Consider the following 25608-nt stretch of genomic DNA (forward strand, 5'->3'; position numbering starts at 1 on the left):
GTATTTCTGCACCCCACAAAATTAAATAGGAACCATTGAAGACTTTGGATAAGAAGATTACAAATGATTTAATCTTTTGTTATGTCTAATCTTTTGTTATGTTTAATCTTAAGTTATGTCTAGACATAACTTTGACAAAATTGCCTATATAGAGCATTATTTGAATATATTAGAAAAACTTAGCACACCTTAGATGTTCTTTAAACATATGCAAATCTGTAAAAACATTTGATCTAAATCATTTTCATCATTATTTTGTCTCGCTATAATCGTTCCTCCGACGGTACGTGAACGCAGCAAAAGTTCGAACAGTATGGCGGCGGTGTGTTTGACAACACTAACAGAGCAATGGATACGTGACAGACTTCAGTTAAAACATCCTTTTCTTGGTAAGACGGTCTCCCTAAAAAACGTTCAGTATAAAACCGAGTAAACATTGAGGGTAAATGATTCACTTTCAAGCTTTTCCTTTTGAAAACGTAAACCTATAAGACTCTTTCCCAGGCCCGAGCGGTGGTAAGAAGCTAACCAAAGCTAACGTAGCATGAGCTGTTTCCTGCATAAATTATATTTTTTTGAAACAGGTGATGTTCGGACACTGAGTCTCCCGGGGACACATGAGGAGAAAATCAGGCACCTTGGAAATGCTCTGAATAATTTTTGCCGTCTAAAATCTCTGGATTTGTCTTACAATGCCATCGTTTCGTTGGAGGTTTGTTTCTCTGCAGCTCATTCTGTACACGACAGTATCAGAAGCTATTTCATGAAGCTGTTCTTCTTCAATCCGTTCAAACTAACACAAGTGAACAGTGCTTAATTGTTAAGTGGAAAGAAAAGAATGTTATTTTACAAACAAAAACTGTAAAAGTGTGACGTGCATATACAGTACAGACCAAAAGTTTGGACACACCTTTTAATTCAATGGGTTTCCTTTATTTTCATGACTATTGACATTGTAGATTCACACTGAAGGCATGAAAACTATGAATAACACATGTGGAAATGTGCACTAAACAAAAAAGTGTAAAACAACTGAAAATACCCCTTATATTCTAGTTTCTTCAAAGTAGCAACCTCTTGCTGTGATTACTGCTTTGCACACACTCTGCATTTTCTTGATGAGCTTCAAGAGGTAGCCACCTGAAATGGTTTTCACTTCATAGGTGTGTCCTGTCAGGTTAATAAGTGGGATTTCTTGCCTTATAAATAGTCATGAAAATAAAGAAAACCCATCGAATTAGAAGGTGTGTCCAAACTTTTGGTCTGTACTGTATATATTCAGTCCCTTTTGTCTGACACCTTTAAATAAGATTTAATGTGAGTAATTGCCTCCCGCAGTCACCTAATATTTCCAGAATGTAATTTAATCTCATCTTAAATACAACTACAAAAGTATCGTTTTCCTTCCACTTCACAGTCATGTTCTACTTTGTGTTTGTCTTTACATGAAGTCCCAATAAAATACATGAAAGTATTTGGTCTCTCACATAGAATATCAGTTGTCCTGTCTTTCACACATCTCCTCTAAATTCTTTTTTTTTTTTTTTACCTCAATTATGGTGTTTAGTTATAAGAAAAAACAAAAATTTTTATTTCTGATTGAAGTTTGTTCTATTTATATAACCAGGGGGTGAAGCACTTGAAGAAGCTGGAGAGGCTGATTCTTTACTATAACTGCGTACCATCCCTAGAAAAAGTACAAGTGCTGTATGGACTTCCAGTTTTAAGGGAACTGGACCTCAGGCTAAACCCTTTGACTAAAAATTGCCCGGGCTATCGACCACATCTGGTGCACGCCATGCCCAGCCTGCGAAAACTTGGTAAGACATGCTCAAGGTGTCCACACTGTGCTCATCACAGGCCTGGATATTTGTTTATTAAGTGCAGTCATTCATTCATGATCTTTCTTTTACAGATAATTTTCCAGTCAGAGACACGGAGCGCAAAGCTGCAATACTTGAGTTCTCCACTCAACATCCCTCTCTGCAGCACAGCAGCTTGTCCCTGGATGGACAGCAGGGCCTAGGGTAACACAGGAAGTCTTCACATTCTAGACTAAATTTAATTATGTTTTCATCTTACCACTATCATACCTTGTACCTTTATTAGCACCTCTGGTACAAATATGAAAGAAGCTTTATAAGAAATATTCTTTTCTTTCAATGGCATAATCTCACTCAGACCACTGTGTGTTTATTCAGAGGATGAAAACATTATTATTTTACTAAATTGCCAGTACCAGAATCACTGGCAGTTCTGCTATTAATACCTTGTGTCAATCGGACAGCAGGCAGTCTTTCCTCTAACATTTCCCAGGATCGAGGGATGAAGGTATATAGAGAGCAATGAGAAATGCCCTCCATATGGCGAAATATTGTTGTGTTGATTTGGCAGTATGTTTTAGATTATGTTCATAAATCCTGTTTTAGTTTTCTCACATTGGACCATCTGGAATTTTGCTTAAAATGATGCTGTGACCTTTTGACCAGCGGGTTTTCTCTTCTGACCCACAGCAACGATATTTTGTTGAATTTTGTTGAAGCAACTACCAGAGATCAAGGGGAAGCTGACTCTCTTTTGGAGGGTAAAATTTCAAAGTTCAGCAGCAAATTATAATCTGCTTCTTCCACAATTGTCTTAAATTTCAAACTGACATCTTTACTTAGAGCCTAACAGAGAAGAGCAATATGACTTTGTGGTGCAGAGGAGTTCAACTCCAAAGAAGGTGATTAGTTGCTCTTTTTTTTTCATATTTTACATCAAACTGTTTTATTGATTGGATTGCAAAAAATGTCTGAAATCTTCAGAGATTTCAGTTCACATGGAAGTTTTCTCATTTGAAATAATTTCAAAAATTCTATCTTAACTTACAAAATGTCTCAAAATGCACCATAAATGTTACTACTTTTAAAGTCCTAACTAATACTTCATCTTTTAACTTACTAATAATGACTTTTTTTTTTTTTATTGTAGGAATTGGCCAAGTCCATCCTTCGGTATTCCTCCACTAAAAACTGTAAGTGTTCAAACTCATCCATTATTTCTTAGAAGACTCTTAGTCATAATATCAGATTTCAGCAATAGCAACTTTTTAACTAATTTTCTCCCCTTTTATCTATATATTGTCTAAATGGTCAGTTTTTGATGTGTCATCGTTTTGAATCTAACAGTCAAGACTAGTTGTGCTCAAGTTGTGAAGTTCAGTCCAAGTTGCCACTAGGGGGAGACAGAGCCCATTTTAATTATTTTAAACTAGAGCGTGTTTGTAACATTTATTTTTACTTCTTTATAATTTCCCAGCTCTTGCTGAGTCCAAAGACTCACAGATGAACACACTACCTCATAATCTAAGCTCAACATCACCGAAAGGAGCCGAAAGACCAAAAGTGTCGTTTGGTCCTGTTTTTGAGAAACACAAAACCTTGCCTGGAAAACAAAAACAAAATGACTCGTCCAGCCTGACCAGACACAAGGCCAGGGGTCATTTTACCGCAAATCCTGGTGAGTTTTTAATTTCCTGTGAACTCCTTTACACTAGACTTGGACAAGTCAACAAATAGCAACAATTATTTCATGACATATCAGTAACTGTGTACCTGCCACATTTTCCTAGCTCGAAGTGACCACCGTGGCTCTTCGTTTGGTGACATTTGCCCTCCTAGTCCGCTGCTTTCTGGTTTAAACCTCGCAGATCACTCTAACCCCGTACTATATCCGGCCAGGCTGACCAACTCGGGGTTTAACAAGACGGAAGGGAGATCCGACCCACAGCCGCAAGCTGAAAAGAAAAAAAAGGTTGGCAGTTTTCTTTACTAATTGGTACGCTGAACCTCGGATTATTCCATGTTCGTTTAATTATATTTGCTGACATCTCTGCATTCCCCTCTCAGGGTGGTTACCGGAAACCCCTGGAGATGCTCCTCAATTTGGTGGACAAACACTGGCGGGGGGAGAGATCGCTGCATCACAACAACAGCTTCCTGTGTGAGCCGGCCAAAAATAATATTTGAGGCATCCAATCTCAGGATCTAGAGAAGATGAATGTGTTCTCATCCGATCTATTTTTGGCTGTAGCTCAGGCGGTGCAGATCCTCTCCATGATGGAGAGCAATATTTCCAGTCGGGAGGCTGAGGTCAGGACCTTAAGACAGGATGTGAATGTGCTTCGCTTTCAAGCGCTCTCACGAGAGAACGAACACAGAACAGAAGTGTGTGACCTCTCCGCCCAGCTGGAGGAAGCTCGTAGAGAGGCGGTAAGTTGCCTTCACTCTTAAAAAAACAAACAATACTTTAGCTTTAAGAAAGTTGTTCATGAGTTGACAGTTTTAATCCAGGGCAAACTGAACGAGCAGCTCAGGATCGTGTTGGAGGAAAATGTCGCCCTGCAAAAACAACTCATCAAGTTAGAGCGGCAGTATCTGAAGTCGATGATGAAAAGTTCACCGGTTACTCAGATCCGAGGTGGGTGTGATCGCCAGAGATGAATGTGAGTCATGTTCCGGCTGTTTTCTAAACTAACAACACCTCTTTGCGTTTGCTCATCCTTAGAGGCTCAGACAGAAGTGGAGGAGCTGAGGAAAGAGATCGAGGGCCTGCGGATAAAAGTGCAGGAGGCCGAGAAACTCCAAGAACTGTCAAACATGCTTCAGGAAAGCCACAGGTAAAGATGGGAGATTGTCCCTGGGTCAGTGTTTATACTTGGGTTTCCTGCACAAATACCAGAAGCATTCACACAACCTTTTAACTTGTCACGGCCATAGATTTAAAAGTGTTTTATAGTCATTTACCATATTTTTCGGACTGTAAGCCGCCACTTTTTTCCCACGCTTTGAACCATGCGGCTTATAGCCCGATGAGGCTTTTCTGTGGATTTTTCTTCAACCACCAGGGGGCTCTTTAGCAGGAAGTGAATTATTGGAAGTTAAAATTGGAAATCAAAGAAGAAAGTTAGAACAAGCACATTCTAGCAGCAGGCACGACAGAGAAATGTTTTCAAACTCATACCCCCTGATCAAGGAAACAACACAAGGAAGTTCATATGATGCCGCTTTTCAGTTGAGGGATATCGATCTGGTAGTACAGATCGATATCCGCTCCACGTAAGCTCAGCATGAACGAATCCTTGGTTCGGCGTTGGAGACGGAGGGATGTGTCCAGCAGATTTATTAAGAACGCAGCCCTCCGCTGTGTCTTTGTGAAAAACCGAGAGCGGTGGAGATACCAGTGGCTTATAGCCCGGTGCGGCTTATATATGTTTCTAGTATTTTTTATTTTTTTTTAAACTGTGTGGGTGCGGCTTATAGTGAGGTGTGCTGTACAGTCCGGAAAATACGGTATATTTCATTTTGCATAAAGTCATATATTTTTGGAGCTGTTTTCACGACAATTCACAAGTAAAAATTTGAAAAGTGTGGCATTTATTTGAATTCCAAGCAGCCAAGTGAATACTTTGTGGGTTTTTTTCCAGTTTAAATGTTGACATTTTTAGAGCATCTATGAACATCAATTTTCAAGTCTTTCCATAGATTTTAATTGGAGTTAGATTGCAACTTATAAGTAAGCTTTGATATCTGTCCGGCTGGGTGGTGGACTTTCAACTCGGTCTCAATTGTTTGTTAGCTTCTTACAAAGTTTCTTTCAGGTTTGCTCAATCTTCTGATCAACTGACCAGTTGCCTGATGGTGTCAAAGAAAAGCATTCCCACAGGAATATGGTGCCTCCGCCATGTTCCAAGATATTGATTTTAGGGCGATATGTAATGCAAGTCTTCCAACACACGTTATATTAGCATATAAACCAAACCAACCAGGTTCAATTTCAGTTTCATCTAACAACGTCACCTTGTTGCAACATGCTTTCAACATGTTGCAAGCATGTTGAAACATTTTGTACATGAGCACAAGAGGTCCTCATGTAGGGACTGCATGAGGACCTCTTGTGGCTTTCTTTCAACAATGGCTTTCTTCTTGTCACTCTTCCTGAAAGGTCAGACTCATCAAGTGTCAGACTAATGGTGAAATATTGTTTTATAGCCTAACCTGGCTTTAATCTTCTTCACAACCACATCCCTGGTCTGTCGGCTGCGTTCCTATGTTTCCATGATGCTCTTTGTTCCCTAATGTTCTCAAACAAACCTCTGAGGCCTTCACTGAAAATGATTAATTTGGTGACTTCTGAAGGGAATTGGTTACATTAGATTTTATGTAATGGAATGAGAGGAAATGGGACCTGACAGATATTTTTATTTGTTCCTAACAAAAGCATGTATCATTGGTCTGTCGGTCTATCACGTCAAAGCCCAATAAGGGAGCCTGAGAATACTGTAGCAAAGCTGGGTTCTGTTTGTGTGATTTGTTGTTTGTGTTTATACTGCAGGTCCCTGGTGGCTACAAATGAATGTTTGCTTGCTGAGCTTCGGGCAACCGCGGAACATTAAAGCCATATTGAGACACGAGAATTGCATATCAAAGCAGAATTATGCCAAGCTTCATATAAGCAATAGGTACATTATTTTTGTAATTTTCTGCTTAATTTGAACGGCTGCAGTTCAGGCCATTTACATTGTGTACAGTCTGCTTGCATTTTAATGAGGTGTCCTTTTATTCTGAATGATTATATATGGGGTGTTCTCTTGATATAAACAGTTAAAAGAACTGCAATTCATTCATGAAAGCTTGTATATAAGAGCGTGTCAGGGCTGTTATGTTAACAAATGATTTTAGGGGGAAACTACGAAGGTCGTGATGCGTTTCCTGGATCTGTGGCAAGATTGTGTCTGCAATTTTTTTCTTTTTTTTTCAGGTCAGCCGTGTATCCATCTGCTTTCTATGCTGCCGTGGATTGAATGCATCAGGACTGCAGCTGCACTGTGACTTTATTTATATGTCTGCCTCGGGCCCGAAGAGCCGCTCACACACGCACACTTTCCTCCTGCAAACCTTCATACGAGACTTGGCTGAGCGCCTTAGAAGCGAGCTGAATGTAGCCGCTGCTTTTATCTGGATTTTACAGGTCACTGAGCGGATGGTGCGACCGCTGCAGAAGCAAACCCCCGAAAAGGCCATAAAACGGATATATCTTTTCTGCTTATTTATTTTCAGTAATGCAATATAAATCAAGTACACACTTTTAGAGGCATTGAGAACAAGAAAAGTAGTACACTGCATGCACTGGGGCACAATAGTACTTGAAAAGTTTTTTTTGTTTGTTTTTTTTTTTTAGAAAAAAACAAATATTTCCTCCACATTAAAGGTGCACAATATTTGGCATTAAAAACACAAAGATACTCAAGCTAACACCAAAAAGCTGCTAGTTTTGCACTCGATGCATGATTCTTCATCAGCTGAGGCTACAGGTAGTGTGTTACACACAATAGTGTTATGTTGGAAAAATACTTTACACAAAAATTGTTGTATGCAGTTTTCCCTTGTATCTGGTAGAGTATTTAAGTAAACATTAAACCCCTGCTTTCATCAGGTAATTACCGTGCCTTAGATGACAGTAGCTTACACAAAAAAGGTACAGACAAATAGGGCAGCTTTAGAGGACAGCTTACTTTGTACAAGTACAAATACATACAGTCATTGCAGGCAAATACAAGGTTTGATCATGATCCCACAGTTTCAATACTTAATTTTATTTATTTATTTTTTTAACCAAGGAAATACTTAGGTCTGACCAGTAGTCTGTAATCACATCAGGCACAGCAGTTTAGGAAAAAAAAAAAAAAACCTCTGTCATCTATATGCTTCTGAATCAAATGCAATATACACAACATGCACGAGGTACAGCAATACAGAAAAACTAAATACGTAAAATTCAGTGTCTTAAATTAGGCTAATTGGCAGAAACAGTTTAGAGTATATACACAACTTTAAAGCAAATATATTAGAGCTACTGTGTATAAATCTGATAAGGAGATAACATAACTAAAACGCTGAAAATACAATCTTGTACAACTGAGCTTAGCCAGTGGGGGAAGATAATCTGCTTTAAATGCATGTTGGTTTGTATATAATTAAATACCAAAAGATCAGAAGAATAATTATGTTTAAAAACTGTTATTGAAAGGGCAGGTTTTTTATTATGTTTCATGAATTATAAAGTAGAAAAGTTGTGCCAGATTATAATGCCTCTAATTTTCTTCCCTGGTCGTAGATGTGTAGGCTATTTATCAAAATTAGAGAAGCCCAGAAAGGCCAGATGCATAACTTTTAAAAAAAATTGCTTAAAGTGAGATTTTACTCTTTCTTGTAAACAAAAATATGACTTAATTTGAGATCTTTTTGAGGGTGTAATGTTTTTCATCTGTCTAACCAGGATGCAATCACTCCCTACAAGATATCCTTGAAAAAATACGCACACAATTTAAACTTGTGTTTCCATTATTTAAACGGCTTGAGAAACCTCCGCATTATTTAGTGAGTCAATGAAAGAAACGTAAAAACTGGACACCAGACTTCCTAAACACAGAATTGATAAGTGCGGGTGAAAAAAAAGCACTCAAGATGAAATGAGGGATTAAAGTTCTCGAAACAAACAGCAGTTATATCTGTGTCAAACAGAAAGTGCGCCAGTCATCTTTAACCCGACATCATTCTTTCACCAGACAGGGTAATAGAAATATTTCGAATAAAAAAAGTGCAATTTTTTTCCCCCTTTTAATCAAATTGTTCTGTTTTTGTTCTTGGCACTCTGTTCATTGTGCTTGTTGAATATTAAGGGGCCGTATCATAAGAGGCTCTAGCCGTTCCTCTCATTGGTTCTTCTCAGTGTTTGGCAGTAACTCGCTATCAGACAGGAATGTACCAGCTGGTGATGACTTCGTAAAAATACATGTAAACAGTTTTCCAGTTCTCACACAGAGAATAGTTTAAAAACCATCTTTTTTTTTTAAAAAAATCTCTCTTACACACAGACGTACACATAAAAACAAATGGGCTGGGAAATGTATGAGCTTGTATTCTTTTGTGCTTTCTAGGAGTACTCTGTAGAAAATCATCTTGGCAGTTGATGAAATGTTTTGCCTTCACATGGGTCGGCCCTCAGTGGGTTTGTTCACTTTCTTTTCATACGTCCCTCGATGTTTGTATCCCGATACGTATCCTGAAGTGTCGACGAGGTCCACCCGGCCGGCCTTGCCCTTCCCTCGGCCGGTCTCATCGAAACGCTCCTTGTGCGACCCCGTGAACTTGGTGGTGTCTGTGAGGCGGCTCACCGTGGGCGAGGCCACAGCTCTCTGTGGAGCGGTTTGCAGAACGTTCGAGTCATAACGGCGATCGCTGGTGAGACTGACGTGAATTTTGTGACGGATGAAGTCTTACCGTGACTCCTGTGATGACCGGCGCCTTCCCCTCAATCAGCTTGAAGACCTCGGCCTCAGCATCTTCTCCGGTCTTTTCTTTGTATTTCTTCCGAGCCAGCTCTCCAAGTGCCACTTTGAATTCCTCAAACGTGATGGTTCGGCAGGATTTCTTCCTGAAAAGTTGGAGCAGAAGGAGACTAAGTTTAAATTTGGGGAAGCTTTACTTGCAACCATGTGAGCATAAAACCCCCAAAATGACTGTAAATGCCTTCGGTATTTTTGCTTCCAACGGATGAGACGTTCCTGTTATCTTGAAACAAAATGAGAGAGAGGAAAGGTTGGGTGATATCTCATTTTACATAAACATCTGGAGATGCTACAGCAGAACCACAGCTTTTAAGGCTTGCTTTATCAACAGACCTCTCAGAACAGATTAAAAGGGCTCAGTTAAATTTTTTTAACATCTTGCAGGCTCACAACATGAACCATCCTAAGACATCTTAAAGGACAAATGGGTAATTTAAATGTCTAATTACATTTAAGTCTAAAATAATTAACATCGATCCTATTAAATGCATGTAGCTACAATCCATTTCAGACTAGTTAAATGGTGCTTTTTAAATACCGTGAAATTTTTAAAACTTCATTGTATTCTATTGGGATTTAAACACAATGTATAATATTTAAAAAGATGGGAAAAGACATAGGATTTGAGGGTTTCTGTATACCCTCAAAAAAATTGCAGTTGTGGCTGCAACCAAAGGTGGCTCTAGAAGTGGTCAAAATGCAAATCCATGTCACTCTTTTCAGTTTTTATTTGTGGAGAGATTTGGAAGCCATGCATCTTATTTCTCCCACTTCATAATTGTGAGCTTCTTTGTGTTATCAAATCTTAATAAAATACATTGAAGTTTGTGGTTGGGACATTATAAAAGCGAAAAAAGTTCAAGGAGGATGAAAACTTGTAAAGTCTCGTAAGGCAGTATTCAGCCAGATTTAGTTGATCATAAAATGAGATAAGAAGAATGATTAGAATACAACCAAGTATCTGTGAAGGTGTTCAATTCCCATGTAACAGATCACACTTTGAAAATATCCGGTCATCAATCATTGCTACTCTGAGAGCACTTCAGTTTGACTCGCCTTTTGCCGGTTTCACTTCTACATCAAAAGCCCTTAGTAACACAAACACAAACAGCCATTGCTGTGGAGATAAATCACCCAAACAACAGCCTATAAAGCCAACGGTCTTCCCAGGCAACCGTGCTGTCATAGCAACGAACTACAGCAAACAAGAAATGTTTGGGCTTTACTATCAGTTTGACTTTTTCGGTGACCCGGTGGTGGTTTTGTTTTGGAGATCATTCAGTGGCGAACATCTGAAGCTCTGATCCTGTGCGTCTGTTTCATGCCGTCTACGGTCAGAGAGGAAGCTGGACTTTCAGCTGCTGCTCCTGCAACACATCTCTCTTTTCTGTTTCACCATGCTGACATGCTCAGTTTCTTACTAGAAATGGCAAATGAATATATATAGAATATTTATATTCTATATATATTCTATATATATATATAGAATTGATATGCTCCAATAAAAAAAAGGCAAAATATTAAAAGGCCCAAGCAATATCAGGTCCAATAGGGAGTAAATGTAAAATATGAGTAACTCTAGAAAATAAATCCCCTGTCATACGCTGATACTAATTAATTGTGAATTATTTATTTGTCGCCCATGGCTTATGCTATGTTTTTGTGCCCTGAGCTACAGCAGAGACAGACCTTCATTTGCAGCATACTGCCATATTCCCTGAGCCGTACTGTGATTAGCCAGTGCGAGTTTAGTTGTGTGTGTGAAATAAATAAATAAACTGACCCAGGTTAAAAATAAATTTATGGTGTAATAATCAAGAATGGAGGCTCTTCTTCCCCTGCTCAGATATGCCTGAATTAAGAAACTACACAAAACTTCGCTCCTCGCTCTACTGTATCTCTGCTTTCCTGGGAGGCTCTGAACTGTACACAAATCTCCTGATCATACTTCAGTATTCTTCACAATATGCTGTGGGTATGTTGGGATGCAACATTTACAAGTAAGACTTATTGTATGCAAATGAGCGCAAATCCACCAAGCCTAACAAGACAGAATCCACTTTTAGTTTCTTACATGTCTGCAGTGATTCTGCAGAACGTTGTTGGCACATTTCTCAGTATTGGCCAACAGATCGGGGTGTAAACAAAGCTGCACAGTCACCCACTAGATCCTTTTTTGTACTTGCCAAGAAAATCATTCCCATGCCAACAGAGATGGTGTCATTGCAGGTGTCTCAAAACAACAAAAATTGCTTTGACTTAGTGCAAAGGTGAGAAAGGCAAAGGTTAGTTTTCATGGATATATTAATAAACATTAATGACTAAAATAAGGTAATGCACAAGCAACCAATCAAGCTACATGTCTGACATGTATCCCTTTAATGTCTCAGTTAAAAAGAAAGATTGCACAGGTATATAATGTACACTCATTCCAGTTACACATTTTTTAAAAGCCAGGTGTTTAATTTAGGATTTAGTTTTAAGATAATGTTTTATTTTTTTATTTTTTTGCAGTACCAAAATACTAAAAGTGCTATTGGGGTTGTAACTATTACAATTTTCTTTTTCCACAATTGGTTCTAAGAACAGAAATATCAATGTCTTTGGAAACAGAATTACTATAGTGTGCTGTTTAGTGATACAACTGCGCTAGTTAATGCATGTGGTGTCTTGGTATAGCAATATTGAATAATCTGAAAATTATATTATTATTTTTTTATTCAGATGAGCGGTTGTTTTTTATATGAGCAGCATTTGTGTTTGACGGGCTTTGCAGTGATATTCAGGTGCAGCCGTACCGCCTGTTAATAAGACAAATTTTTCATCACCACTTTTTAAAATTATTCTCTCTAATATCAGAATAATCAGTGTTATTCTGATATTAATCAGAATAATACTATATGTCAAACTTTTAAGTTCTTATCATACATTTCTACTAATAAATGTAAATAATACATTTAACATGAAATATAAGGATAATTTTATTTTTTCAGTTTTAATAAGGACCTCCATCTACATCAAAACTGCTAAAAACAAATACATTGTTGAATACCAGCAAAACAGAAACTTTACAATTAATTAACAAATCCAAACTTTGCAGGAAATGAATTAAATTGTCTATGCTGTACATGTTTAAATGTAAACTTTATTTGCTAAATTATTTGTGACTATCACATACGCTGTTAACAATAGCATATTTACGGCTAAAGACAAATAAAAAAAATACCCTGGTAATAGTTTAGTTTAGCTGTGCGGATAAAAACCTTTTCTTTAGCTGTCAAACGATATTGAGGTCACAATCATTGTTGTAGCGACTCTACATCAGTAAAATCAGACATTAAAATATGAATCAGCAAAGCCTGAGGAGATAAAAGATGAGCCATATCTGGCCTTTAGCTCTGGCTGCTTTCTGATGGAGAGCTTCATCTGAATTAAATGAACACATGAACTGATGTCATCATTTCGTACCTAATGAAGACTGTGAGCTTTCTTGGTCTATAATAAGCTCACAGTGATTTTATCTTACCCTTATCTGGAGCAATCAGTTCTTCAAAAGCATTTGAATCCAAAAATAAATGCACAAACATGCCTGAAGTAGTATGTATTTTTATAGATCTGGCCTAAATAGTTGTAGAATAAACAGGAACATTTAAGAGCACTAATAGCATTATGTTTTCATTTTAACATGAGATTTATGGCTTACTTACTTGACTTTGCTGAAAACAATGTCAACATCAGTGAGGGTGATGTTTTTCCCATCGATCACACCGCAGTCTTTACAGAGTTTGGACCAGTTCTTGCCGTGCAACTCCTTGCCGGTAGCACGAGTGTCACCATGGATGGCAAAGCGTCGAAAGGACTCTTCCAAAGCGGTGATCTCCACCGGTGTGGACGAGCCCATACCTCCATCACTGGTCCCATTAGACTCCGTCGAAAGCCTTTTGGATGTTCGGTCTTTAGAGTGTTCACTGTGTGGCCGTAGAGGGACTGCGCTCATGTTGGGGTGCTTAGCTGTCTGGACTTTAAAGTCGTCTATGTTGTCTCTGCAGGCGGAAAAAGTATGTTTGGCCATGCTTTAAATATGAGAAGTACGTCTGGAAATCTTTAATTTACGTCTACTAAAGCCCCTCTGAAAACAGATTATTGACCTATTAGATAAAATAAGAACAAGCAGTGAATAAAATATATGTGATTGTAGAAAAAAAGCGACTTTCTCATAGGCAAAATGCTACAATTCATAAAATACAGTAAGTACATACAGTATATTAAGGTGGATTAATTTAAAAGAATGCAGATAGAAAGGAAATATCAGTATCTGGGATAACTGCTTCCCTCCTCAAACTTCTCCCTATAGTTTCCAGGAGTTCTGGCCCACTCCTCCTGACAGTACCGGTGGAACTCGGTCAGGTTTGTACGCCGCCTTACTCGCGCATGTCTCAGATCTTCCCCCAACTTCTCCAAAGGACTGAGATTGGGGTTTGTGATGAGCACACCAAAACATTGATTTTGTCATCCTTAAGCCACTTCAATTAACTCAAATGTGTTAGTTTAGCTACCAGAAGTTGGTGGAAGGAGGCCCAAAACGTTTGACCCAAGTCAAACATTTTAAAAGGCAATTGTCCCTGATACAGACAAAATGTATGTTAATTTTTGAATTCAAAGAATGTTACAAAAAAATCCCAAAAAATGTTCTTCCCAAGTTTTCTGGCATTTAGCACAATAGAAATATTTTTGGTAATTTTACCTAAGCTTAAACAAGAAAAGTTTGGTCTACTTTAACCACAGACAGCAAGAAAATGTTTTGTTTGTCTCTTTTAATTCAGTGAATGTAAATATCTGGTTTCAGCTATAGATATGATCTAATCCATATCTGCATGGGATTAGATCCCACGCAAGTCCAAACAGTTCTGCGGCAAAAAAAAAAGAGTCAATCATGCTCTGAGGTCAAGTCACAACTTGCTTTTGGTCTTGTCAATTTGTAAGGTGTTTTCAACATTTTCCCAGAGGGCTGGAAACGTTAGATGTGTTCCCAGACTCACGATGAGTGTACAAGTGCCTTATAAGTTCTGGCACCAACATGAAACTCATTAACAAATACCTGTAGAATTTAAGGCCGAATAAATCAAAAGGAGAAAGTCAGATATTCATTCATTGTAAAATATAATGTTAGTTTAAATAGATGACTACTGAAACTTACTTCTGGTCTCCCATGGTTGAATAGGAATTTGAGTCCTGTGAAATGCTTGTATTAGATGATTTTTGGTTTCTTCTTGTGCTGTAAAAAAAAAAAAAGAAGAAGAAAATATAAGGATGGAGGTGATTTACGATAGCATACGAGTTAAAACAGAGGCCAGAACAGAAAGGAGAATAGACTTAAAAACACAATATTCTTCAGATCTTGTTAATAAAGAAAACTGAAGACTTTTTTTTGGTCTACAGTTCATTCAGATCATTGGTCATCCAAGGTTTGCTATTAGAAAAGTATCTGACTGTTCTAGTGGAAATAGTGTTGTCCACTCAGACGTTGATATAGTCAGTCACACACTCTGTCAAGGCATAAATGTCTTCTTCATATTGGTTGTACAGAGCAATCCAATCTGTTACATTGAAACAACCCTGTGGAGCTTCTTTAGCTTCCTGCGACCACTTTCTCACAGTCCTTTTTTTCAAAGGTTGTCTCTGAACAAGGGGTTTATATTCTGAGTGGAGAAAACAATGTTGTGATCTGATTTTCCAAGAGGAGGTCTTGCTTTGGAGATGTATGAGTCTTTGAGTTTTTTGTGGAATACAAATCCAGAGTCTTGCTTTCTGTGGTAGAGCGGCTGTTAAACTGTTGAAGCGATGGCAGTGTAGCATAGGGTGAAGTGTAATTAAAAATCACCAGATACTGCTACAAATGCATTGGGGTGTTGCGTCAGAATCTTAGTAACGACAAAAATGATGACTTCACATGCATTACAAAATAACACTGGTGAACTCAGCTACTGTTGTAAACTACCTTGTTGTTACGGTTACGCATCATAACAAATGTGCAAACTATAAAAGGTAATAGCGCAAATAACAAACCAGCATCCAAAAGGCAGATTTTCACCCAGAAATGCAGGAATTAAAATGTCCAAAAAATAAATAAAAAAATAAAAAATCGCAATGAAAGTAACAGCTACTTCAACGTGCTGTCAATTCTACAAGTAAGAATAGATGCTACACTCAAAGATCATGTACTCTGCTCTACATTTTATCAACCACAGAAAAAACAACAATAGATGTCTGAGTGTCATCCAAACACACAAATACTTACAAAGACGACATTTTTACAAGGTACAAAGTGTATAAAGTACATGAGGAGTACCAGTGAGCAGTTTACTTTCTTCTAACTGCCTAAATTCTTGTTGACAAGGTTACAGAGGAAAAATAAGTCAAAGATAATTTGCTCCTAAGAGCGCTCACTCGGTCATGTTTCTACAAATACAATATGGAAAAGATCGTTTGTAGCCGAGATATCACACTCTAATCAAATTTCAAACTCAACATTTTTTTTAGCAATACTTTGCATGGTTTTGAATTTAGTCATACAATTAGCTGAGTATTTAGCAACTTATTAATGTAATATATTTACACCACAAGCTAATTTACAGTATTTGACAGAATGGCATCACATTTACACAATTAAGTACAATGAAAAACAATACGAAATGGGTCCTAACAAGACTCAACTCTCACGACCTGCTTTTGGGGCTGTTGTCTGTGATTTTATGACAGTGACACCCAAGGTGTGAGCCAGCAAACCACAGGCACAGTCAGTTTTAAAGAAAAAAGGCCTATTTCATCTGTACGGCTTGGAAATTTTTTTGGGTTTACCCGAAGAATCTAAAGGTTTTTGTTGATTAAAATGGCTTTCACTGTGGAGGAGATATGCTGTATTGGTGGTTAAAGTTTTCTGTCAGGTGCATTACTCTGAGTGCTGTGCTCAGTATGCCTAAACAGCTGCTGTTGAGTCTGACCACAGCTGAGACATAGTTATTAAATTGTAAAGCGATTCAAAGCAAAGTTGTATGAAGCAGAACAACATTTTTCTGTGGCTTTTGTCTCCACACGATAGACTGAAGGCTGGAGCTACACTAAAAGATCAGAGATGAACAATGTTAGCATTAGCCTAACTCTTACTCTTGAGCAAACCACTCCATATGGGAACATCAATAGGAACACAATATGCGTTTATTGAGCAGTGGAGAGGCAAGTGTCATGTCGGATAAAACTCTAGAAACAGTTGATAGAGCTATAACCATTTTAGATAATGCATTGAAAAAATAATTTAGGCAAGTGTCTACTTGTCTATTTTTCCATTTTTATACAAAATTCTTAATAGTGTCTCTAATCAGTGATCAGAATGCCATATACCAAATTCAGAACTCCCACCATTTTATGTCTACAAACACATCACCAGTTAAACCCACAGAGGTGAATTTAAAGTACACCGAAGCACCTCTGAGTCCGACTAAAAGATAAAAATAGATCTTGAAATTATTTATTTTTCTACTGGATTCAAAACTGCTACTTCCAATAAGAAAACTTTTTTAAAAAAATGAAAACTAATTTGGTCAAAATAGAATTTTGCAGGTTAGACCAGAAAAAGAACGAGAAGTTAGGATTGGTCAGTAAAAGCCTGATCATGCATCTCAAAATGTACCCAGCTGGGTTTGCAGCAAAGTGGAGAGGCTCCATTTTTGGTTACAACTAATAATAAAAATGAGCAGCTTGATATTTTAAGACATGCAGTTCAAGTTGTTGCGTCATAGTAATGGAAAGAGACAAGCAGTTTGAAAACAACCAAATTTTATGAAGCAGCCTCCCAGTCTTTATGGCAACAATCATGATTTTAAAGTGATTCTGACCTGATTATGTAATGTACACCAATATGCAAAGAAACATCCAAAAATCAAAGTGGAACAAATGTGTTAACTTCAACAGTCTCCAAAGAAAGAAGATTAAGGTTGACATTGAAATTATTTGTTACCTAATCAAAGCCTTGGTATAATATTCCTATTTGGCATTGGTTTGTTGTGCTGTGACTTATTTTCTTTATTTTCCTCAGGATGACTTCACACAGTTTGAGCTGAGGGGTTTCTCTCTAAACACAGCAACCTGATTTGTATCTATAAATAAAAGAGCAGCAGCCTCACTCCTCCTTAAGTCAGTGTTTAATACTTGTACAAGGTGGTAAAACGAAACACAAAGTGTGAACGTAATGTAGTCCTGCCTGTAGCACATTTATAGGAAGATATCATAATATTCTAATTCCAGTTGAAGGGTTTCTGCTCACCTTTCTGCTGCCCCCATACTTAGCTCAGCATCCTTAAAGAAATGAAGGTTTGACCCAAAGCCACTAAAATAGAATACTCACAATCAACAGTAAAAAAGATAAATCCAACATGCAATCCAGAGAAAGAGCAACTTTCTGTGGATTAAACCATCTGCTCCCTTTAGTCGCCGGTAAAGAGCGTTCACTCACCCCCAGAAGCTGTGGCAAAAGTGAAGGGCTTTGTCTCCTTGACCAAGTGACCCACAGTCTCAACTGTGACCTCACTAAGTACACATGATACTTAAATACTCAGAAAAGTTCACGTTTTCAAGTGCCACACACGGACAGTGCATAACGCCATTATATTAAGCCACTCATTATAAGAGAAAACAGAAGAGATTATTAATGTGTATGAATAATGGCATTTATAGCTATGGACACTAGGAACCCATTGTGTGGTGCGAGTGGCTGCTCTGTCTGACCCCATGCCCATTTCTGAACACATACACATGGTGACATCGCAGAGCAACACTATTGACAGCAGGGCTTTCTGTCATATGTCATCCAACACTTGTGCCAAGACAAATGAGATAGAGGTCCCTAAAGCCTCAATGTGACAGTATTGCAACACAAAATGAAATAAAATTCATACGAAGAAACCTAGAAATCCTTCTGTAGCTACAAAGCAAACACAGACAAATTCATTCGATCAAACTGCAAAGATGTCTTATCAAATTATGTTTACTAGGCAGCTTAAATGCTAATTAATTTTAAAGTCTGCTTTTTGGCTCTTCAATCCTTGTTACACATTATCCCTCTGCCACCTCTGTGCTCATTTCCTTTCTGCAGGTCTGCCTGTGATTTTCAAAAACAGAAAATGACAGAATAAAGTGAGCCAGTATTAAAAAAGTGCTTTGTGAATCAGGATTTAAACATTACATCTGGGCATGGAACGATTAGAGATTTCCACATTTTACCTTAAATAAAAACACCCAAAATGTAACATAAATTTGTTTAGCATGATCTACTTGCTTATATATAAAGCACTTCAATTGATTTAAAAAAAAAAAAACTAACCCTCCTTCTCCAACTTGGTCTTTCATGACCCAGAGAGAGAATCCAGCCTGAACATGAGGATGAAGATGGTAATATGAGTAATAAAGAAAGAAGATGATGTCATGCGAGGAAAAATATCAATGTACTAAAGGAACTGGGTCATAGAGAACGTAAGAGGTGTTAGACAAAACCATAAGATCAGTAAATAATTGGGAAGTAACAGAGTTGTAGAAAAGAAGTATGTAGTGGAAGGGGCTCTGATAATAATAGGAGCAGTTTATTTGTGAACTAGATGTTTTTGGATGATGCCCAGAGGATACAAATACAATTATTAGTACTGATGTAATCAGGGCACAGGTCAGGATGAATAATTGTGAAGGTGGAAGTAAAAACCATGAATATTCTTTAAGGATAATCAGTTTGCAAGTATAAAACACATCTATGGGTGAAAAATATTTTCCAACTAAATTTTTAACTCTTACATGCAGCGATGTAAGTGACAGTGGAGAAAAAGATGAGAGAATATCATGCAACAGTATTATTAAATACCATGTTTATTGCCAGTGTGAGCAAGTCGGTGTGCTGTTTTATCCAATAAATTAATTTAATCACAAATATTAAAGGTCAATTGATTCACGTAGATTAGATGCAATGAACCTATCCCATCAGCTTTACGGTTTTGCAACCAAGCTGTATAAATAACTTAGACGAAAATGCAGACATAAAGCCACAATCACACTTATACACTGAATGTCTTTCCTGCCAATGCTCTGTTTACCCTGTATGTATTCATTTTAATTTGGCTTTTCAGGCTGATTTTTCACCAGTCCTTTTATGGTACATTGATGATAATCCAACATACAGATGCAGCGGTTTTAAAAACAACAGTTTTATAATCCTTCTTCTTGGCAGCATTGGTAGAGTTCATAGTAAAGCTAGAAAACCAACCATAGAAAGTTGTTCAAATATCCAGCCAGCATTATGACTTGATCTCGTTGATGGCTGCAAAAAGCACAATTTGTTTTAGAACCTTCCTAATATGCCTTGCCAATGTGAGTGTATGAATATAATTCTGGGTGTAGAAAATCCACAGAATCAAACTTGTGTTCCCAATTCATATTTCTAAATAATTATAAACTGTATGTTGTGTCATCCGTTCACCCTGAAAATAGAATGGTTATGACAATTCAGCTGCCTGAGTACTCACCCTCCTTAAGCAGCACCAACACATAAAAGAGTCTCCATTAACATTAAGGGGATACAGTCATTTTTAATCATTTTAAAAAAGACAAGGCAATCCAACATGTCTTTTTTATGGGGCCGCATCGTTTCGCTGAAACTTGATCAGCACAACGATCATTTTACAACTGTGCCATGTTTTCTGCTCCAATTTGCTCCATACAAACGAGCTGCCGTTTGGTTAGAGGCAGATCTCCAGAGACAAATCTGCGACTGGATGACAGCATGCTTACATACGCTTGCCTTCTGGCCCTCCACTGCACAGATGAATGCTTTAACAATAAACTGACCCAATTTGAACTGCTTCTATTCATAGCAACAATGGGTGTGCCGTAACCAAAAACACTGGATTTGCTCTTGAGAAGGTAAACGAAACATAAAGACTGAAATACATCGGTACTGAAGAGAAAAGACTGCGCTGCTAATTTGACAGATGGTGTTTAGCTCATGAAGTGATGTCACTGTTGTCAAAGTGATGTGTGCGAGTGGTGGAGCAAGAAGACAGTGTACACCTCCATCAGGGCGTCACAGTGAGTGGGCATGCAGAGATCCCATCTGTCTTCTGTCCAGACCAGCATCCTTCCCAGACAGATGCTCTGGAATGTGACCTTATCAGACATTCACGGCTGCAAACTGAAACAGGTTCAACTTACAGGACTAAGCCAGATGTGTCCAAGTTTTAACTGGTTATGTTAAAAATTTGAGAAATGGGGATGGGTTGGTATTCCAAAAAATAAATTGATAAGTTATGGTTTCAAAATCCCCAAAATATTCCTCCATTTATGCTGTTAAAAGTTATTTTTATAAAACACTAGAGTGACTGGAGTCTTGTCCAGCTATGTGGAGTGAAGTAACACCTCACTACTACCCCTCCCTTACCTTTTCTGGCACACATTGCAGTCGCTCCCACACAGTGAAATGTTTATAAAGTCGAGGCATGGAGACTAAAGGAGCTCCACCCATTGCTGTTTATAGGGTATTTCTTGCTTGAAAATACAGTCAACACACGGGCTAGAGCAGCATGTGTGTTAAGCCACAAGAGCAGCTAGCCTGGCGAACTCACCAGCTAACATCAGGCTACAAAACTCTCAGTGTCAATCTGTAAAAAGCAGAATGACAAAAAGAGATAATTTTCTGCACAATAAGCACTTTTACTTAAACAAATCTAGTAAATCCAAAGGTGTTTTTTTTCTACATCTACCTTGAATCTTCCAACTGTGTGTGAAAAGATATGTAAATAATCAAAAGATGACCAATCTTTTCAAATATGTTTTAGCTGAAACTGACTTTAATTTTATTTCACATCTAGAACAGTAGGATTTAATTCTTTTTCAAAACCTCATCTGTGTTTATTCATGTTACATATGAGTTACATATTGAAAAACAGTTGATGATGATGATTTACACATTACATTAATATTAAAGATGATGGCCAACTACCGGACTTCCTTTATATACCACAAACTGAGAACAGCACATGTAAAAATGAATAAAGCAGCATTTACTTGAATGGTTGTAATAGTAATATTTTTGAAAGGCCTTTATTCCATCGGCAACTGCGACCCAGACACGAACCATTCACAGGAATTTTTTTTTTTAACTTTATTTGTATATTTTTCAATTTAACATGCAAAAGTGAAATATAGTCAAATAACCTTCACAAAACACAAACAAAGCAACCACTTATGCCGACTCTCTCTTAGAAGAAATTATACCCAAGAGACTCACAGGACAAGTTTAACACAGAAAGAGCATTGGTGGTGCACTGCCTCCTGCCTTCATTTCCCAGGTAAATAATTATCAGTCTGTCTGTAAATAACCAACCAATGCAAGCGTAAGAATGGATTAAAGGTTCATAAAATAGAAATATCCCAAAATTGATAAGACTGAAAAAAGACTAATTAACAGACAATAGAAATCTTGGCCCTTATCAGTTTAGCCATTAATTTCAGCCTCCAGGTTCAAAACTGATCTAGATTATCCCTAAATGAAGACACCAAGACGGTTGAGATTATCTACTGCAGGTAAGAGGTTATTGGCCTATGGCATTTTTAAGGGAGCCTTACTTCATAAATCATGAACTACTCTTTTAAAGCTTTTTTGTTCCATTGACTTTAAAAGTTGTGGAAAAAAAGTAACTTTAAAGCCTCACCTTTAAATCCAGAAAAGTGATGTTCTTTGTAATTTGCGCTCCTCTATCCGTTTTTCTTGAATGCTTAAATAATAGATGATACAACCAGACTCACTCAGGAGCTGCAAGCATGCTTCAACAAAAGATACAACAATCCCAGCCTCTTTATTAAACAAAGTTTACTTAATCTAAATACAGCCTCCAAGTCGGTGCCCAGTTTGATGACAGTCCCCTCTTCCCTCTGCTGCTGCACAGCATGAAAAAACCAAAAAAAAAATCACAAAGTTGAGCCCAAAGTCTAAGATCACCAACAATCTGTCTCAGAGTCCTCGTCTCTGCAGTAATCCAAACTGCTTGGTGACTCAAATATCTTGGCAGGCAGAGGGATATAGAGATGTTTTAAACAAACTGCAGCAGTTATTGTTGGCAGCCACATCCCGAGAAGAACAGGCAGCATATGAGAAAGCCCAATGGTTCTGTTGCAATTGTTTCATTTTACTAAAAAAAAGAAAAAAAAAAAGATGCATGATCAAATACACAAAGGTGTCACCAACACAGCTAAGATGATGCAAAGTCTCCTGGGAAAAGCATGATTCATGTTATTTTTGATTAAAGCAGACTGGATGTTAGAACGTTTTGGCTGCTTAGGAGTTCAACTCTCCTAATTCTCCCCCTCCAAATAAATATGGATCTACGGTCCCTATTTATTCTGAGAACATTCTCTTGATTCTATAAAGATCTGTGGGATTTGAGCCATCACCAACAAAATGAGATAATTTACAGTACACTCTGAGGTTAACTGCTTGTGACAGAGCCCAGAGGCCCTTGAACTAGCGCAACGTTAAGCTGTGCTGAAATCTGGGACAAACTCAAGTCACCATGTCTTTATTTCAGGCAAACCCAATTCAACCTCTGGGGAGAATATGGCAGCAGAGGCAAACAGTAAGAAGAAAACAGAATTTTTTTTCTATGATCACATTTGTAACCAAATCTCAGTCTGAGACTATTTGGACTATCATTAATTAGCTGTCAAACAGCTTTGCAGTATAATGATGTGATTACAGTGTGGCGATGGACTCATTTATTGCACTCCCTTGGTAAAAATGAGAAGAAAGTCTTAAAATAAATATATCTTTTAATGAAGTACCATTATCTCATGAATTCAACCTTTGATTTTGATATGCCACTGGTGAAGAAATAAAAAAAAAATCAACATCGAAAATCATTTGTTTTCACAAACACCACCAGTTATTTTTCACACTCTTTACAACCCGTTTCAATTAATGCTTCCAGCAATTACATATACAGCGCACTCTGCTGAGTTACACAGCTGATATGTTTGCAGGCAGTTGTAAACATATCTATGATGTTTACAGCTATCTGTAAACAACACAGATATTCAAGAAGAAACAGCTATGGTCCAAACCAAGCTGCCTGCAGCATTTAGTCAGTCATAAATGAGGCAACAACAGTAATAAACATCATCATCCTGTTTCCATGAAATATAAATAGATGTGACACAGAGGCTCATTCCTCATATAGCCACTCTTCAAACTGGGAAGGACAAGAGAACTTGCCACTCAGGTACTGTTTGTGATCAATCAGAAAGTGGCTACAAGAGAATGTCTTCTCTGTTAATATGCATAAATGAGAAAGTTTGACAGCTTGAACTGTGACAAACGGGGCTGGTCGCAACTTTATGTTTCGACAGTGACAAAAATCTGCCAAACTATACAAGGACTTCAATGTACTTTGGTCAGATGAGAACAAGATTGAGCTTTTCAGCAGCAAACTTCCCAAGTGGGCTTAATGTAAAACTTAGGTTGAATGTGTGTAAAGGCATCTCATGTCTGCTGTGGAGCACAGTGAAGGATTTGTTATCCTGTGGGCCAGTTTAAAAAAAAAAAAGGTGTGAGGAACCTTTTTAGGTGTCACTTGGAATACTATAGATTTAAAATAAAATTGTGTCTGATTATTGTTTCTTTCTGCAGGATAATGATTCAAAACGTAAAAACAAATTTACATTTGACCATTAGTTCAAGAGAAGAGAGGTTAAGCAAGAACTCAGGATTGTGTTGGATTTCAAGAGACGGTCAAAGATTCTTCTCTTATTATGTTTAAACCTTGCAAAATGTTTTAGAAGATTAGATGTTGTTTAATTGAACAAAATGTTAAGAACAGCACCAGGAATTGTGCCTCGTAGGATTTCTATGAAAAATAATTATGCCTAAACAGAAGACTTTCCTACATTTTTTTAGTGTGAGCTTATGATGCTGCTATAAAAGATGGGTATGTTTTAAAGGCTGTTTACACACTTTTACCAGGGGTCCCTATAATCACAAGAACATCCTGTCCTCCATTTTTCGGGAAGCTAATATAAGAGGGAGGGGAACTTTTTTTTTTTCATTGATAATTATATAACCACCTACAGAAAAACAACAGCTTGACGTAAAGGCTACAGCATACAAGCCCCTGTATCATTCAGAAACGTAAATAATGTTTACTAGAGGACCCTTCACTGTGGCAGAAAGCTCATCATGTTTATATTACTGAATATGGCCGCAGCTGCTGTAGACTGAAGAGCATCTGAGCGCGTTTTCAGAAAGAAACATGTTACATAAATGTGCAAATGACAGCTTCACACAGAGTCCACGTGATCAGTTTGTTATTGTCGGCCACATATAGAAGACTGTCAATGCAAAAAAGAAAAAAATGTACCGAGAAGACCTGGCTGCTTAAAAAGGCTAATTAAAAACCAGAGTTTAAAAAGACATGCAGGACTCTGCAATCAGCTGTACTTGCATTCGTGCATGAATCATATAAGTCAAAACGAGACGCATTAGTACAAGTTTTAATTAACCGTACCGTTTCGATCACCCAGTGACGTAATCCTTCAGCGCTCCCAGTCGATTTCAGAAAATCATAATATTGCGCGTCGATCCGGAGACCTTCTCGCAGATCTCCTTCCTCCCCCGCTACGTGCTCTCAAATCTGCCCGATGGTTCAATCCCCTGCGAGATGCTGAAGAGAAACCGGGCCGCTGATTGGCTGCCACCGTGCGCGAGGAGCTGTTTAACGCCTTCCTCTGTATTGTTGTTGAAATTGTGCTGCTACAGTAAACAGCGGAGCGCTCATAAACATGAATGGAGGAGGATGTCAAAGGCAGCTTTATTCAAGCTATATTTACATTTATTTCTGCTAATAAGCAAACAGAGCATTAGGCACACAGTAGCAATTTAGTATTTATCAGAACCTCGTTGGAGTTAATTTAATTTCTAAACTGCGGGTGACCGCAGGAAATTTTCCTCAGCTATACTGCCTTTATATTTCATAATCTATTTCTTCCATTGGCTGAAGCATTTCTCTGAACAGACTTGCCCTCTGAACTTTGCTTTCTTGATGTCCAGTGTGCTGAGGTTATTACGCAATCAGAGTAAGATGTGCTGGACATGGATGGAGGTTATGTAATACCCTGCACTCCTTAAGGTGAAG

The 25608-nt window shown here is 37.9% G+C and overlaps 2 protein-coding genes across 6 annotated transcripts; one reads left to right on the forward strand and one right to left on the reverse strand.

Annotated features, from left to right (window-relative positions):
- The first annotated feature begins 233 nt into the window (after positions 1-233).
- Positions 234-8889, forward strand: cep72 (centrosomal protein 72). The gene is made up of 15 exons (XM_028012503.1): positions 234-389; positions 585-712; positions 1628-1820; positions 1916-2027; positions 2514-2584; positions 2667-2725; positions 2974-3016; positions 3301-3501; positions 3614-3795; positions 3891-3984; positions 4075-4253; positions 4335-4461; positions 4549-4660; positions 6376-6502; positions 6802-8889. Exons 1-14 carry the CDS (start codon positions 314-316, stop codon positions 6434-6436), a joined length of 1638 nt encoding a protein of 545 aa, XP_027868304.1. The 5' UTR covers positions 234-313; the 3' UTR covers positions 6437-6502; positions 6802-8889.
- Positions 7077-25165, reverse strand: tppp (tubulin polymerization promoting protein). 5 transcript variants are annotated; one of them, XM_028012507.1, is made up of 6 exons: positions 24982-25165; positions 22138-22614; positions 14589-14666; positions 13099-13434; positions 9324-9477; positions 7077-9238 (listed from the first exon to the last, which is right to left on the reverse strand). In XM_028012507.1, exons 3-6 carry the CDS (start codon positions 14600-14602, stop codon positions 9029-9031), a joined length of 714 nt encoding a protein of 237 aa, XP_027868308.1. In that variant the 5' UTR covers positions 14603-14666; positions 22138-22614; positions 24982-25165; the 3' UTR covers positions 7077-9028. The 5 variants fall into 5 exon arrangements, with proteins under 5 accessions (XP_027868308.1, XP_027868307.1, XP_027868309.1 ...); XM_028012506.1 differs by lacking the exon at positions 22138-22614 and having other exon boundaries at positions 24982-25164; XM_028012508.1 differs by lacking the exons at positions 22138-22614; positions 24982-25165 and adding an exon at positions 17793-17870.
- Positions 25166-25608: the final 443 nt, after the last annotated feature.

The sequence above is a fragment of the Xiphophorus couchianus genome, chromosome 3 (assembly GCF_001444195.1).
Source record: "Xiphophorus couchianus chromosome 3, X_couchianus-1.0, whole genome shotgun sequence".
In the NCBI taxonomy this organism is placed as follows: domain Eukaryota; kingdom Metazoa; phylum Chordata; class Actinopteri; order Cyprinodontiformes; family Poeciliidae; genus Xiphophorus; species Xiphophorus couchianus.

Bases quoted from the DNA above. Each gene is read 5' to 3' on its own strand.
- cep72 (XM_028012503.1), top strand. From the start codon at position 314: ATGGCGGCGGTGTGTTTGACAACACTAACAGAGCAATGGATACGTGAC. The intron at 2,726-2,973 runs GTGATTAGTTGC...TTTTTATTGTAG, and splicing joins GGAGTTCAACTCCAAAGAAG to GAATTGGCCAAGTCCATCCT. The intron at 3,502-3,613 runs GTGAGTTTTTAA...ACATTTTCCTAG, and splicing joins TCATTTTACCGCAAATCCTG to CTCGAAGTGACCACCGTGGC.
- tppp (XM_028012504.1), bottom strand. The intron at 13,435-14,588 runs GTAAGTTTCAGT...TTCCGCCTGCAG, and splicing joins TCAACCATGGGAGACCAGAA to AGACAACATAGACGACTTTA. The intron at 9,478-13,098 runs GTAAGTAAGCCA...CCAACTTTTCAG, and splicing joins ATTGTTTTCAGCAAAGTCAA to GAAGAAATCCTGCCGAACCA.